The sequence below is a fragment of the Lissotriton helveticus genome, chromosome 4_1 (genome assembly GCF_964261635.1).
Source record: "Lissotriton helveticus chromosome 4_1, aLisHel1.1, whole genome shotgun sequence".
Taxonomy (NCBI): Eukaryota; Metazoa; Chordata; class Amphibia; order Caudata; family Salamandridae; genus Lissotriton; species Lissotriton helveticus.
Genome location: NC_136063.1, coordinates 799,251,596 through 799,269,278, shown reverse-complemented (window position 1 = coordinate 799,269,278; position 17,683 = coordinate 799,251,596). Strand labels below are relative to the sequence as shown.

At 45.5% G+C, this 17,683-nt stretch overlaps 1 protein-coding gene across 2 annotated transcripts in view; it reads right to left on the bottom strand.

Moving 5' to 3' along the window:
- USP14 (ubiquitin specific peptidase 14) overlaps positions 1 to 17,683 on the bottom strand; it is a 325,147-nt gene that overhangs the window by 135,018 nt on the left and 172,446 nt on the right. Inside the window, exon 12 of one of the 2 annotated variants that reach the window (XM_078687445.1) lies at positions 1,791 to 1,883. The exons of the other annotated variant lie outside the window; for it this stretch is intronic. Coding sequence (XP_078543571.1) covers positions 1,791 to 1,883 — 93 coding nt within the window. The remainder of the gene's footprint in view (positions 1 to 1,790; positions 1,884 to 17,683) is intronic. 2 annotated transcript variants of the gene reach the window in all.

Below are 17,683 nucleotides of genomic sequence, written 5' to 3'. Positions count from 1 at the left end.
TACTAGGGAAGCCATCATCATCCCCTTACTTAAACCGGGGAAAGCCCCTACGGACCAATCTGCGTATCAGCCATTATCTATGCTCACCACTGACTATAAAATTCTGAGTCGTATTCTGGCTACTCGGCTCCTCCCCCACATGTTACGCCTGGTTCATCCTGACCAGGCCGGCTTCATTCCTACTTGCAACACCACCGGGAGTATAAGCAGGCTGATACGCATATTGAATGGGAACCACGGCGAGGACTGTCAGGCGATGGTACTCTCGGTGGACATGGCAAAAGCTTTTGATAGCTTGGAATGGCCCTACTTGTTTTTTGTTAGGAGATCCTTCGGGCTTGGAGAGGGATATGTCCGCTGGACTGAAATATTGTATTCGTCGGTGAGCGACAGGGTGAGGACAGGTACGGTCATCTCCTCATACCCGGTGGGACGCGGCACTCGGCAGGGTTGTCCGCTTTCCCCATTGTTATTCGCCCTTGCCATAGAACCACTAGCAGTACGTGCCAGGATAGGGAGAGCATTTCAGGGCCTGCGACTCTGCGATCGGATGCATTTGATCTCATATGCGGACGACCTCTTGCTGTTTTTGAAGGATGCTGCAGAAGCATTGGAGGGAGCGTGTGCTCCCCTTCGCAGATTTGGGGACATCTCTGGTTTAAGGGTCAACTGGGCAAAGCCTTGTGTCTTCCCAGTGGTCCGGACATGCGACCCACCTGTGCCTATGCATGGTATTGCATGGGAGCCCAGTTGCCTCCCTTACTTAGGGACGCATATTTATCACACCCAGGACGACTTGCTCAATGGTAATATTGGCAGGGCAGAGAGAGGACTTAAGGGTAGCATGCAGTTTTGGGGAACTTTGCCATTGTCGGTAGCGGGCAGTGTGGCCCTGTTGAAAATGGTGGCACTTCCCCGGCTACCTTACTTTTTCCGAACATTGCCAATACGGATACCTGTCGCACTTTTTTGGCAGCTCCGTTCTAAGGTGAGCAGCTTTATCTGGGGGAAAGGGAGGCGACGGGTGGCGCTGGACACACTAATGCGCCAAAGGGCTGAGGGGGGACTTGCTGTCCCTGATTTCGAGTTATATTACCTGGCTGCAAAGTTCCAGGGTCTTACCCAGGCGGTGGCGCAGGAATTCAGGGGACCCGAGCGAGATTTCGAGCTGGACGTACCACGACATGTGCTGTCGTTTGTGGTTTTACAACAAAAGCTGCAGTCGGCTTCTTTATCCGTTGAAGAACGCACTCTGAGGCATTGCTGGAAACGCTACCACAACAGAATTGGTGTGCAGCGACCTTACGCCCCAGAGATACCACTGGGCATGTGTACAGCCCTCCCGCATGGTGGAGATTGGTCTGCTCTCAGCAAAAGAACAATTAGAGGTCTTGAGCCTCATAGTTTGGCTTCTATGTGTGCTAAGAACTGCATTGCTTTTCTTAAATGTATTTCATCTTTCGCCCACTCTTTCATTCAACCACAAAATGTCAATGTAGACCTTTCCAAATGATGACCTCCCATGTGTGCACTACAGATGTCAAAATGGATTATATTGCACCTATAAACAGCAAACCAAATTCAGACTGAATGACATCTTACATTAATTTGGTTAAACAGGTTTCTTCCATGGTTCATATCCACTTAATTAAGCATGAAGCGAAAAGGTTAACACTGTGCCTCATACTTAACATTTGGAGGTTGGATGCCTTTGTGGAAACACTTGGACGAAAGCAAAAACGTTCAGGATGGATTGCTGTAAGAGAGGCTTACAGAAATAAATTACTTACCTTAAGGACTTTGGCATTTACAGACTCCTTCTCTTTGTAGAAGAAGCGTACCATTTGAATGGTAAGGTAGGCAGGCAGGCGGCGTATTTTGTTCTGAAAAAGAATTGAAATGGATTTAGAGAACCCGCCAAGATTTTGAAATCATGTTTCACTTCAACGTGAAAATCTGAAGCACAATTATTTTGTATGCAATTTCACAGAATTGAGAACGAAATGTCATGGTATGATCTGCGTGCAAAAAAGGTAAACATTGCTTCCTGGGACTAAGCTACAAAATCTGATCAGCAATATGAACTAGCTACAAATTGGAGGGAAAACTGATCAATTTCATTGCATTTCCTAAATGCCAAGTCATCTTTTGTAAAGTTGAAGGTGGTCAGGAAGCCCATTTGACAATGTGGATATTAGCATAAAATACTCAACCATCCTGCTGTGTATAAGGTGCAGCATCTTAGTCAATTTAGGACAGGATGAGTGAAGGAAAGTGCCACACTGGTTTGGACAGTAGATTTTATCCTGAAAGAAAGTTGGAAACTGTACATGAAGCTTTCGATAGACATTACAAAGCACTCTAAAATGTACCTAATGCTCCAACAGATGCTTGTGTGGGTCTCCGAAAACTGAGGAGATTAAACATGAAAGTCACATTTTATACAAGCTATAATTTTTGACTGAAGTAAAAGTGAGTAGCTAAGTAAAGGCAATCTGCATAATATAACCTCAACAGCACAAGAGAGACCCCACTAGTTGAATGGGGAGCCGCAGCGTGTGGAACCTTGGCAGGACTAACTGTGAGGGCGACAGCGGACCCTCTAATCTACTCCTGAACTGCCCAAAGGACTCTGGAGTCAAGCGGGCAGAGATTCGTGACCCTGGGCTTGTGGAAGTCGCGCCGGAACACCAAGGCGGACTCCAAGTCCCAGGATCCTTCAGCTGCCACCACCTGGCCCGGGAGCAAGCCGCGCCCACACCTTCCACCCTATATAATTGTATTATCTTCCCCGCGACGCGGGAGCGCGCCGGGACAAGGGTGGGACCGTCTGTGGCCGTCCGGGGCCGACCGAGGCTGGGCTGGGCCACGGACTTTGGCTCATCTTCCATCACCCTAAAACTGTGAGACATTTGTTTATGTTACGGCCTCTGTTTTTATGCACATGTATTTTTAGCAGTTACTTGGTATAATTATGTCTAAACTTAGATCGGCTAAAACCCCCCTAGTGACGAGTACTATGGATAACTACTTGGTTAAAGTAGTAAGTAAACTTAACAAAGAAAGGCGTCTTTCATTAAACCGGATAAGCCCTCCGGCTTCACCTACTTTTTTGTCCGACCCCACAGATATTTCTGCTCCGGATCTTAGCTGCACCCAAGGCTCTCAATTATTAACCGGTAATGAAATAAATGCCCCCCCTAGTGCTGAGTCAAATAGTCCTAGATAACTCCCAGGACATTTCACTACAACTTTTCCCGACATCCTCGCCAGTACCATCTTCGGTACGACGAGTAGTAAGGGCTTGTAGGAAGTTACCTTCTAAGCGTGGGGGGAATAGGAAAACTAAGAGCCGGCACGCCACCTATAATTGTAGGGGGAGACTGTAGGAAGGTAGATCCCTGACTATGGTTGCCCCCAACTTTTTGCCTGGTGTTTTGCTGGTTTTCTGACTTAGTTGACCTGGGGCCCTGCTATTCAGGACCCCAGGCCTACTGCTCTCTCTGTAAAATGGATTCCATGTACCCTAGGTACATATCTAATTGGATACTGAGTCACCTTATCAGTCCCTGTACAGTGTATCTTAGGTACCCAGGGCATAGGTGTACCCAGGGCCTACCAGGGGCTGCAGCATGTATTATGCCACCCCTGGCTGGCCATCCAAATCTGACACAACTGGCTGCACGACAGCTGGGGCAAGGTGGTGTAATCACCCTTTGCTTTAGATATAGTATACCTATATCTAACCCTAAAATGGACACACAGATCTCCTATCAGTCACTCCTATGGCAGGCCTTAACAATCCTGAAGGCAGAGTGCTTGGAATCGTGTGAGATCGTGCTCTGGCATGAGCTGAGCCTGTCTGCGGCTTTCGGGATCCATCCCTTAGCCGTTTCCATGATACCGCATACCATATACTCTTAAGTGCATTATAATCCTCGCGGTTATATGCCAACTCTGGTATCGCTTTATCAAAACATGTCGAGTAAGGTGTCACACGAATTGGAATACTAACCCCTCGCCAATTCTGGCGACGGGGTTAGCATTCCACCCTTCTAGAGGGACACGACATGTATGTAACCTGTAACCCCGGTTAAAGTCAGACATAGCCTCAGCTCCACAAGATGGATGCTGCCACCGAGACACAAGTCCGCCCTCCTGCTGCTGGGAGTCCTCCCAGCACAGGAGGCAAGGACAAAGGGTTTCCTGCCAGGGGCGGTGCCAGCACCGTCCCAGACAGGGTTTTGTGTATTCTAGGTAGGCAGGGCTTTAGAGGAAGGTGACTGCAAGGGGCACCCCGGTGCTCACTGTGCATAGGCCGGCTGAAACCAGTTCCAGGGGCACTCCAGCCCCTGGCCTGGGGAAAGCCCGCCAAAGGAGAGGGGTGTAACCACCCCCCTCCTAGTCCCACCCATAGGGCAGGACTTAGTCGCGTGCCAGCCCCTTTTTGCAGGATAAAGGTAGGAACTGGCCCCCTTCCAAATCAGATCATCTTTGAATCCTGAAACTACTTTCTGCAAGAAGGAACTCAAGACTCTTCTCAAGATTTCTCCCTTGTGACTAAGGAGTAGTCACCCTGCAGCAGCAGGCACCAACCAAGCATCGCGGTTTGTTGCCAGTCTCTCCTTCGGATCAAGACTGCTCCAGCACGACGAGAACCGGCTTCCCTGGCACCTCTGACCTCAACCTACATCATCAGCCCAGCTGTGATCCGTGGGTGTGACGAGACCTCGAAGGACCGGCCATCTTCAGAACTGCATGACGCTTGTCCAGCACGACTCCCGAGTGACCCTCGACTGAGTGCTTTGGGGTAAGAGAAGCCCCGACCCTGAGCAGCTCCAGCACCGAAGTTCAGCCCCCCTGCATCCACGAGATCTGCGTGGGGCCCTTCTGCTCTTTGCTGCCAACCGCGTTGTCCAGGTCGCTTGCCCGTTGGCTAGTGGCCCTCTCACGACGCTCCACGACGACAAACACTGCTGGTCTGGTTGCTCCAGACTAGCCCTTGCTCCCCTCCAAAAGAGGAGCACCCTGGACCCTCCTGGTCCACTCAAGACGCCATTTTAGGTCCACCGCGTGGGCCTTGCATTTGCCAAGACTTGTTGCCCAATCCTGGGTCCAGCGACGTCGACAGCAAGAACCTTCGTGGGACAGCTCGCACCTCCATCCTGGTCGCCGACAACGCCGCCTGGTCCGAGAGACTGCAGAGCCCAGCAGCGCCCACTCACCTGGCTGAGGTGACTTCGTCCGGTGCCATCCTGGTGCCCACTCAAATCACTGGCTAGTGATTCAGAACTTGGTCCCCTCTGCTTACAGGTTTCTTCTTCCCTGATCCAGGCTTGGATCACTCCGAACTTTCTTCACTGGCCGCCTGCCAGCAACTCTTTCTTCAGGCTCCTGGATCTTCAACAAGGGTTTCCGACGCAACTTCAACCCTATGCAGCCGCAGCCCCTGGGCTAGGTAACCTGAGTACTCCGGTGCTCCAGCATAGTCCAACACCCTAAGTGTTCGGATCCACTCTTGTTTTCGACCCACCTAGTCGGGTTCGCCCGAGAACAGTAACTTTGCAACTGCTAGCCTCCATAGACTTTTTCCCGCCTTACGCGTGAGAGTTCCCACTCTGCACACGACGTCCACAGGCCTCCTGCATCTAATCCCAGTGTTTAGAATTGTAGGCCTAGCGATTCCTAAGTCTAGAAAAGTATTACTTACCTGCTAGCAAGTTCACATTCCACTTATTGTGTATATGGTTTTTCGTGCCCCTAGGGCATTTGTGTAAATTGTGCGACTTAAAGTATTTTCGTAAGAGTTTTGTTGTGTGCTTAGCTCCCTGGCTCAAAGAGTTCAGGGTAGTCTTGTTATAAATAAATATCTGTTTATTTTCATAACAACTTGTGTGGTGTCCTTTCACTTGGTGTTCAAGGGGTAATGTGATGGTAAAACAGCTGGCTTAACACGCCCTCTAGAGTCTTAGCCTTAGACTGCTCGTATCCATGCTACTAGGATAGCTGGTCTATAAGGTTGACTTACAACCAATCATCAATAAGGGTTGTTTGGACTGATACATAGTGATCACTAGAATAGTGAGCACTGCATATCAGGCCAACTTCTCACAGAGACAATGACACCTCAAATAAGACAGAGGTGGCAAAGCTGAACTCTGAACAGATTGACCTGTTGGCCAGTCTTATTGAATCTAAACTAGAACTTCTGATTAAACCTCTTATGGCCAAAATAGATCAGGTCTCAAAAGAAGTATCCAGACTGGGTGGCCTATTGAACTCTCAATTAGGTATGTCAAATAAGAGCACCCAGGGTGGGAATAATACAATTAAAGTTGCAGCTGCTACTGGTAATGGGGGTAACAGGAGCACACAACCTGTACCATCTACACATCCTGCACCAGACTCCCAACCCCCCCCCCCTGTAATTGTATCTGCCGCTCTACCACCCCCCCCCCCCCCTTCAGTCACTCAACCACCCCTAACGACCCTGAGAAACCAATCCATTTTGACAGGGGGGCACAACAGAGAGGGGAGAAGGGAGATAAATAGAAGACCTTCAGTTAATCTACCCCCAGATTGTGCACCATATATAGTGGTATTAACTAACGTACCTGGGGTCGATTCTCACCTTACTGAGTCGGGGACAGAATCACATGATTTTTTGAAAAACAAATCAGTGTCATGGTTGAATAGAAACTGTGGGTTCCCATTGTCCTTCTCTGATGATATAATATCAACAGGTAGAGTTAGCTGGATAGGAAACTCGAAGAAAAATACCAGGGGGGATTGTATTATTGTTAATTTTAGGCATCCCCAGCATGTCGCCACAATTTTGCTTAGAGCGGCTTCTTTGCCAATTGTTGACAATACTGTATGTGCTCACCCCCTTGGTTTTTTCTCTAATCATCATGGCAATACATCACATTCTACCCTGCCCAAGCCAGTTCCATCTCTACTTAGGCGTGGCTGCGATATACCTCCGCAAACTGGAAACTATCCTGCGAATAGAATGGACCCTTTTTACTACAGGTTGCCCAGGCGAAACAGTCATTTTGATTATCCACTCCCACTGGCCAATGGATATTCCCCTCTAACATCCCTGGAGGAAAATGATCGACTGCCAAATATTCCGAGAACAATGTACAGCCCTCACATTTTTCTTGCAGGATCAGGACATGGAACATTGCTGGAATTGAGGCCAAAGTAGGGAATGAAACTTGGATCAACTATTTAAAAACGTATGACATTATAGCGTTTCAAGAGACCTGGGACCTGACGGATAGTTTCTCTTTGGATGGGTACAGTCACTTCTACATTCCTGCAACCTGCAGTACGGCAGGCAGAGCTAGGGGTGGTTTAGTGAGCTTATTTAAACTTGATCTAAAGGGCACACTAACTTTGTGTAACTCAGGATGTCAAAATTGTTTAATTGTTGAATTATCCCCTTCTGACACTCCTAAGATCCTATTTATTAATTTCTATAATTCACGTGCTAATGAGTTAACCAGTTTAAATCTAGATTTTTTGGAGAAATTTCTGTCAGTCTACAGAAGCAATGTGAATACTTTTGAAATAATCCTTCTAGGGGACTTTAACGTTCATCCCTGCAACCAACCATGTGCCAATACAGAAGAGGAGGGCCCCCTTATTCTTCTCCTATTCATCTTGAACACTCAAAACGGGGTGAGGCCCTCAAATTTTTTTTGGCAAGATGGAATCTTTAGGAGTCTGGATGCGGGGAAGGTGGTTCTAGGACCCCTATTTTTAAAGGGTCAGTCGATGGTACTATTATTGATTATATTTTTATGTCTTCCTTTGTATTATGTAAGGTGTTATTGTATAAAACTGAGGTCTCGGTCTTCAGTGACCATAACCCGGTGTCAGTAGACATAATATCCGCTGACCTATTAAATTTTTAAAATGAGACATAAGGGCAGCCTAAATGTGATTGCTACAGACCAAGGACGCAGGTTAAAATGGTCCAATATAGTTCCTGAAACCTTCCTGCAGGATGTATTGGGCAAGGTTGAAGACGATGTGGCCATATGCCCAGAGAAGCAGGCTCAAAATATTCATGTGGTCATCGCCTTTGATAACATCTGTAGACAAATTAACCAAAGACTCCTTGCTGGACCCAGACAGATAAGACACAATGGGAAAAGATGGTTTAATAAAAGATGCTCTGGGGCACATGCACGTTTACTTAAGGCTCTGAAGGCTACCCCTAAAGATAGAGTTCAAATAGCAAGCCTGAGATCTGCTTATAAGAAAGCTATCTTGGACCGAAAAAAATGAATTGAAAGAAGAGGCCTGGCTGCAATTACTTGCCCCAGAGACTCTAAAAAATAGTGGGCAGTTCTGGAAAATCGTTAATCAACCACTATTCTCGGCTGAGGATAACTCTGTTCTAGAGACAAATATCCCGGATGAGAGCTGGATTTTACACTTTGGGAAAATCTACTCAACCCCAGACTCGGAAAAACAGCAGATTAATAGATTTCCTAGCTCTGAGGGCTTACATGTGATATTTGAAGAGACAGGTAGAAAGAGCGATTGAACAGACCCTAAAAAATAAGGCCCCAGGTCCTGATGGGGTTCCCTCAGATGTTTTTAAATGTGCGCCAAAATTTTGGTCTGAAATCCTGTGTAGTGTTTTTAACGCCCTGAATCATAATAATATACCGGAGTCTTGGAAAAAATCTATTATTATTCCAGTTTTTAAGAAGGGAGACAGGCAGGAAACCTCCTGTTATAGACCTATCTCCCTAATAGATTCCTCAGTAAAAATTTTAGGACGTGTTATTCTGCACAAATTAACAGTCAGGCTCGACGATAGAGGGGGTTTGTCGAACCTGCAATATGGGTTTAGATCAAAAAGAAGTACTTTAGACCAGTGTCTCAACCTGCAATTTCTTTTAGATAAATATACCAAGGATAAAGAGGGGTCAATGTACCTGGGGTTCATGGACCTCTCATCAGCATTTGACCTTGTAAATAGGTCCAAGCTATGGCAAATCTTACTTGACATGGGACTAGATCGGGCCCTAGTTAACCTCTTGGCTGATTTACACTCTGGACTATTGGCATCTGTCCGGGTCACCACTGAGGGGCGATGTTCTAGCCATTTTAACTCAGAACGGGGGGTCAGGCAAGGGTGTATCTTGGCCCCCCTTCTTTTTACGGTATATATTAATGCCCTAGAATCTGCGTTAAAGGAGGCAACCCTTGATATACCGCGTATAGGGGAACTTGGTATTCCAGTCCTCCTCTACGCGGACGATGCTGTCCTTCTCTCGCGGACGGGGGTTGGACTCCAACGGCTGCTAGATGCTTTTGGAAATTTTATGGGATCCCTGGATCTTAAAATAAATGCAAAGAAGTCACAAATCATGATTATATGGAGGTGCAGCAGGAAGAAGCAATTTAAAACCTTCTACTGTTGCGAAGAAGAACTTTGCAGAGTGCCCATATACCCCTACCTTGGGATTACTTTTGATGAGAGGGGGAATTGGGGCCCGCAACTTAAAAACAGAAATATCTCCCTTGCTAGAACTACTTCTGCACTCCAGGGATTCTCAAAAAAACTGGGGGCAAGACCTATAGCTGCATTGATGAAGATATACAAAGCGAAATGCATTGCAACAGCGACCTATGGTAGCTCAATATGGGGCTATAGTGTTTTGGATTGCCTACAGGTGACAGAAAACAAATTTTTGAGATCAGTTCTTTCAGTCCCACAGTCCACTCCCTCATATACTATTCACTCTGAATTGGGGGTAGGGTTCATCTCGGACATGATAAGAATGGCTCCTGTAATATGTTGGATGAAGACCTGGCTGAACCAGGAAATCTCCTTGAACCATATTATCATGAAAGATTGTCTCCTACTAGAAAATTCCAGTAAGATTCAGTGGCTGACATATATTAAAAATAGCTTTTTTAAACTAGGGAGACCGGAGCTTTTCTCCTCCCCAGAAATAATAACTTCCAGGGACATCACACAAATTAAGGGAGCCATGGCATAGTTGTTGTCTCTGGAAAGAAAGGAAATTGAGCTCAGAAAACCCACCGTAACGGCTAATCTTATTGTTGCTAGTTTACCAGGCCCAGAAATGTATCTCAACATGGTGAACCGCCCTTACCACAGGTTTCTTTTAACCCGCTTCAGTTTTAACCTGATCCATTTGAAACTCGGTCATTTTCCAAATTGGAGCACTCCTGAAAATGCACTGCCGTGTTCTTGTGACAACTTTTCCATTCAGAACACATTGCATTTTGTGATGTTCTGTGGGCACTTCACGGAACCTAGAATGAAATTCTTGGTCCCAATATTTAGTGAGGCGGGGTTCTTTCAGGTCAAGCCCGCTCTCCTGTATTTGCAATTACTAAAGACCCCCAGGACCATTTTTCATGTTGCTAGCTTTTTAGTGAGTGCTGTCAGAATTAAGAACAGGAAGATGACTAATGGTACATAAATGTTCAGGGATGTAATTTACAAAGGTTGCATTCACTGTAAAATTGATTGCTAGGGCACAGAAATTGGTTAATGTTTTTATTCTATTTATTGTGATTTTTAACTTATGAAAGCGTTGAGAACACCTTTTTAATTGGCTTAATATTTTTTCTATTATGTGTAAATAATGTATTTAATGTCAGTGTTGTTTTGTACCATTGTCTTTTTATGATATTGATTTATCGAAATAAAGTATTCTGACTGACTGACTAGTTGAATGATGTGTGACCGCTCTAGGTACGAAGAGGTGGAGCTGAAAAAAGCCTGTCTTGTCATTGAACAAGATAAAAAAAAAAAAAGAAAACTATTCTGACCCAATTAGAGAGAAACAACTCAAACTAGGTGGCTTATCCCCTTTTCCATCTTTACATGCATAGTTACTGGGTTTTATCTTGGAACTTCCAGGATATGATGAATAGTCATCAACAGGATAGTAAAATTGTGAATATACTACTTAAACTACTTAAACTCACTCAAGAAAATCACCCACTACCACCTAGCAATTTTTGCACAGTGGTTCAAGAATTAGTCATTTAACATTATAACTACAGGAATACTGTGCTCACTGGGTTTTCCTCAATTCTCACGGGCCCCTCAAAAAGGCATGCTGGTCTCTCATGGCAGATACACTTCAACAAAAGTAAAACATTTAACCATTTTCTCTCAATCAATGCATTGGATTGGCTGCTTCTTTGTCCCACATAGAGAACTCTTCCTTCAGCTGAAAAAACACAACACCTACCTGTACATTCTACTGACTCACAAATTTCAAAGGGTCTCATGAGCTGATCACTCAACCTCAAAAAAAACTTTCATCTAACAAGCTCTGAAACACTGGAGTACCGACTGATCCTGGACTCCTTCTCATCAACCTGGGAATGAGAATGATTTGAGTAGTCAACGATGTCCTTCAGCAGTAATAAAAAAAAAAATCTATAATTACACAACTTGAGAGAGGCTAACTTTACATCCTTCTTACTAGAAATGTGTTGACTGTTTAAATGCTTCCCCACTTACACGGTTGATACGTTTTATATTTGGATGTTCTGTCTTAAAATGGCACTGTAAAGGACATATGACATGATTTATGTTTACTGGACATGAGAAAATGTTTTAATGATTTTATTTATTATTATTTAATTATGTATGCATTCTGATAATTTATCAAAGCTACCATAAACTTTAACTTTGAAATCACAGATACTGATAAAGACCTCTTAGTTGCAGTTCTCGATCCATCATCACTCTTCCAATTCTCTCCTGACCACCAATTTCTGATGTATGTAATAATTTTGTTTCAGTTTCCATTAGAATGTTTTCTTTTTAGAGGATGGATGCCCCTTCAAGACATGAATGAGCTTTAAAATGAGTACATAACACTTAAATAAATAAATTCATGGCGAATAATTTAAACTTCATTAAAACAAAGAGGTAAACCAATAAACTGGAAAAGCGAAGGGAATCAAACTATCATGAATCTCTGATTTACTTTGGATGGAGGCAACAGAAATTCAACTATGTGGATCAAGTGGAAATGGAATTAATGACTCACTGAGAAGAGTTTCGATGGGTGAATTACTCATGCCGCATCATGGTTTGTTTAGACAACATAATGTAAAAATATTGCATTTTACAAAGTGATCCCTTTTGGGGTGGTCACCCCCCGTTTTTAGGTCTCGCCTAGGCAGCGCACATGCGCTGCTCTAGGAGGGCCTTTAGACATCGGTCTGCTCCTTTTCAAGAACACTCATGCTTGTGGTGGCATCCACCTTGCGCGAGAGAGCAGCGGCGCGCCGACCAAATGTTTTCCAATAGTAATGGCCGCGCACGCCGCTCCTCGCTCCCACAAGCACGAGTGCTTGAAAGCAGCTTACCTTCCCCCCACCTCTGTCGTGTAGTGTTTTCACCCGCTCCCCTGGCAACTGCGCGCACCGGTACCCTAACATGGCAATCCAGTGTCTTATTACTCCCGACCATACAATGAAGATATGTTCCTCCTGACATTAACCCCTTCCATGCTGCAGTGGGCCATTGGCCGACGGCAGCACTAACTCGCAGGTGCTGCCGTCTGTCAATGGCCGACGCGCCCCTGCCCGTTTTGTGGAAGTGCCGCACTTCCGCAAAAATCGGCGGCGCAGCAGAGGGGTTAATAGACCTGCTGTACATTGTCCGGAGAACACACGCATTTTAACCTCAAGAAGGCTGTAGGAGAGTGGGGTCTGCAATCCTATGGTCACCCCTGATTTTTGCTTTTTGCTTCACTGGTTTACGACTTTCCCTGGCTGTGGGCCTGCTAATCAGACCCACAGCCTAGCGGTTCTCTCTCTAAATTGACAACAATATACTTTAGGTGCATTTACCAATTGGTACTGGACCACCTTATCAGTCCCTGTACAGTATACCTTAGGTATCCAGGGCATAGGTGTACCCAGGGCCTACCAGGGGGTGAAGCATGTATTATGCCACCCCTGGCTGGCCATCTAAAACTGACACAACTGGCTGCATGACAGCTGAGGCAAGGTGGTGTAATCACCCTTTGCTATAGATAAAGTATACCTATATCTAACCCTAAAGTGGACACATATATTCCTATCAGTCACTCCTATGGAAGGCCTTATCAATCCTGAAGGCAGAGTGCTTGGAATTATGTGAGATGGTGCTCTGGCATGAGCTGAGCCCGTTTTCAGCTTGCGGAACCAAGTCCTAATAGCTGTTCCATGATAACGCTATACCATATACTCTTAAGTGCATTATCAACCTCGCGGTTAAATGCTAACTCTGGTATAACATTATCAAAACATGTCGAGTAAGGTGTCATACGATTTGGAATACTTTCCCCTCGCCAATTCTGGCGACGGGGGTAGCATTCCACCCTTCTAGAGGGACACGACATGTATGTAACTGTGAACCCCGGTTAAAGTTAACTCGAGCCTCAGCATCACAAAATGGATGCTGCCACCACAGACACAAGTCTGATCTCCTGCTGCTGGGAGTCCTTCCAGCGAGGATGGCTTGGACAAAGGGTTTCCTGCCTTGGGAGGTGCTAGCACCACCCCAGACAGGATTTTGTGTATTGGGTAGGACAGGCCTGAAAGGAATGAGACATGCCTGGGGCACACAAGGTGTCCTGTGCATACACCGGTTCAACCCAGTTGCTGGTTCATCCCTGCCCCAGCTCTGGCGGGAAACCGGATAAAGGATAGGGGGTGTAGCCACCCCCCTTCCTGGTCCCACCCAGGGGAGGGACCTAGTCAGTAGTGCAGCCCCCTTTAGGAGAATAAAGGTAGGAGCTGGTCCCATTCCAAATTAGATTATCCTGAACTATTCAACAAGAAGAAACTCTGGCCTTCGACGTTCTGCTCCACAGAAGACTGAAGAATCTCCCTTGTGGACAAGGAGTGTCCACCCTGCAAACTGCAGGCACCATCAAGCGTCCAGCGGCTTCACTTTGTCGTCTTCCCTCGAGGATCCAGACTTCAGAGCCCGACGAGACCCGGACTCCCAGACCTCTCCGACCTCAACTCACATCTGCAGCAAAGCTGAGACCCGTGGGTGCAACGAGACACGTGGGACCGGCCATCTTGAATGAACCTGCACTTCGCTTCCAGCACCACTCCAGAGGTAAACTCGACCAAGTGCTTTGGGGACTGAGAAGCCCCAGCCCCGAGCAGCCCCTGCACCGAAGATCAGCCCTCCAGCATCCACGAGATCTGCGTGGGGCCCTTCTGCTTGTTTGCTGCTCGACGCGTTGTCTGGTCACTTGCCGGCTGGCTAGTGACCTCCTAGACGACGAACCTTTGAATCTTCACTGCCGGTCTGGTTGCTCCAGACTGGCTCTTGCTCCCTTCCAAAAGAGGGGCACCCCGGACTCTCCTAGTCCGCACCAGACGTCTTTTCCCTTCACCGCGTGGGTTGCCTTTGCCAAGGCCTGTTGACTCCAATTCCGGATCCGACACCGCCGACAGCGAGAGCCTGCGTGGGACAGCTCGTGCCTCCATCCTGGTCGTCGAAGACACCTCCTGGTCCACGTGGCTGCAGAGTCAAGCGTCCACTCTTCACCTGATCGCGACGACAGCACCTGGTTCCTTCCTGGTTCCACACCGGTCACTGGCTAGTGACTGAACACTGTCCCCTCTGCTTTCAGGTCCTCTTCTTCATCGATCCACCCTTGGATCGCACCGGACATCTTCCTCCTGGTCGCCTGCAGCATCTTTTCTTTCAGGCTCCATTGACTTCAACGCGAGAACCCGACACTTTGGCACCTATGCATCCGCAGCCCGTGGGTGAGGTAACGAGAGCATTTCGGTGCTCAAGGGTAGTCTAACTGTCCAATTCAACAGTCGTTGTTGTCCTACCTAGTCAGGATTGTCCGTACTTACCTTTTACTTGAACTGTACTGTCCATAGACATTGTTACGCATCTCGCGTGTGAGTTCACACTCTGCACACACGTTCCGTGGGCCTCCTATTACTTACCTGAAGTTAGTGTAGCGTGGTCCCATCGATCCTACAGCCTCTGGACAGCTCCATTCCTTTTATCGACTTTCACATTCCACTTACTTAGTATATGGTTTGTCGTGCCCCTAGGGCACCATTGTAATTTTGTGCAACTTGTAGTATTTTTCGTAAGAGATTGTCATGTGCTTAGCCCTCTGACCTCATAAAGAGTTCAGAGGTGTTGTTATTAGTAAATATACTGTTTATTTTCATAACAACCTGTGTGGTGTCCTTTCATCTGGTATTCAAGGGGTTATATTGTGGTAAAACAGCTGGCTTCACATGCCAAAAGAGTTGAGCCTAAGACTGCTTTGTCCATGCTACCATTAGGATAGCTGGTCTATAAGGTTGACTTACAACCAATCACCATAAGGGTTGTTTGGACTGATACAAGGTGATCACTAGAACTAGTGAGCATCATATATCAGGCCAACTTCTCACAAAGGCTACCACCAGTTTCTCTTTGACTTGGCAGCCAACAAGATTAGTAGCAAAGCATTTGTCTGGATTAACATATCTTTTTATTAGAAAAGATAAATATAAAAGCATAGGTAGACTTTAACAAATACTTCTTTTCCCTATGAACATAACTAAAAGTAAAAATATCACTTATAAGAAACTCTAAACGGTGCAATGTATTCTATTTAAATTAAAGAATCCTGTATGTTTGTTGTGTGGCTGATCGGTGAACATTTGCTTGATTTAAAAGGATGCGAGCTATTCCAAGATGGCAGCTCAGTTTATCATGATCTTCCTGGTTGTCGTGATCTACCTTCGACTTCAACGATAACGGTGGAACAAGGGATTTAGTTGTAATGCTGGAGACTTAACTGAGTTATTTTCACAGACGTCTGTTAAAAGTCTGTTGTGACAGCCTGTACCCGTGGCTTGCGTGTTGGTAAACAGAGCCCCAGTGACCATGAAGGCATGAATATAAAGTAATAGTTTTTGTAGTTTCATCGTTACTCGTTAGCCCCAGAAGGAAACGGGTGACTGCTAATTCTCAAAGGGTGAAAAAAAAGTTCACCCCATTGCCCCAGTCGTCCAAGCATGCTTCATGTTACTCCGCAACCTCTTTGGTGAATGGATGTCCATGCTTATTTTGCCTGTGTTCCATATACTTTATTGAGTTAAAATTACCAAGAATCAAAGTTCAGGTGAACAAAAGATGCACACCTTCAGTAAAACGTCCTTTAAAATCATTACAGCGAACAACGCAAAAAGTTAGTAAAATAAACGTTTGAAACATTTCAAAGCTTGTAGAGATATTTATTGTGTCAAATTTGAAGACTTGCACAAGTGTGTGTAAATTGAATGAATAAAAGTAGAATTGCTTTCTGTAATTTGTGTTTAAGAAGCGTTTTTATTTCCCTTCTCCCAAATGTTTACATATCAGGACTTTGAAATTAATTTAATGGCAATCTTTCTGCCCTGGCGGTTGCATTCATCATGTCCACATTCATTTGCGCTAGGTTTTTTGCAGGGTTCAAGTGATGTTTCTCAGCCGGTTTTGTTAACTAGACATATTTTATACAATTTTATTGGATGTTTTAATAATACTCAAAATATACAGCGGTTTTTATTACTGTGTGTATCTTATTTTGAAGTCTGTGCTATTTTGTAAATATTTAAACATATTTCAGATATGGCATTTCCTGCATTTGTAATATCTTAGCTGCTTTTGGTGTGGTACTAAATTTGTAGGAAACGTCTGGTTTGATGTTGCAGGAGTGTGCTCCATTACCTTCTGCTTTGCACCTGGTTTGTGATGTGACATGCTCGAGTACTGACTGGCCAACATTAATACAGGATTACTGTTTTACCTACTTGTTTTTGTCTGGAATACTAATTATTCACATTAATATTAATGTACATTTACTCCATATGTACGGTGGTATTTTTTTATTTGTTTACATTATTTAGAAGGTACATATCTAGTAAAGCGTGAGCAGCTTACGAGAAGCAAAATTACCTGCTGTTGGCAAAGTTTTGGGCCAAACACGCACTGGAGTAGTGACAGCCTTGACACCTAGCACTGCATAGGCAAGACTGCCTGTGAGGCAACTGAACGAAGGTCCGGCACAATTCCTTCACTTTCACTAATACCAAATAAACCTGTCAGCCTGAACTTAAAATGTCTGCTAATTGGGCCCAACCCCTGTCCCGTTATCCAATAACACAGACCATTGGGTTAATTTACATACTACATAACTCGGCATGCGGTGTGAAGCTTGTGGTTTGTCATGTCGAGGGGACTAACTGAGCATTTCATCCTTCCCAGGTTGGACTGCGCTCCACCTTTCCTTCAGCAAGCATTGTCATAGCCAATAGGTCTCGCTTTTGGGACCTTATATTGTATTTAGTTATGCAGCACAATATTCAAGGCACAACAACATTAACTGTTGCATGGCTAAACACTTATAAGGTCCCAAAGGCAAGACCTATTGGCTATGCCAATGCTTGTTTCACTTCTTCGGGATTCACCTGCTGGAAATCTTGAACACTAAAACACTACTATTTAGTGCCCTGCGTATGTGCTCTGGCCCCTAAAGCATGATGAAATTGGCTTAAACCGGATTGAAATATTTACGTTTCCTATAAGGCTGTAGCCTAAAGTGCAGAAATACACCCATAGCATGGAAATTTACATGCCTTTTCTGGACTGCAGCAC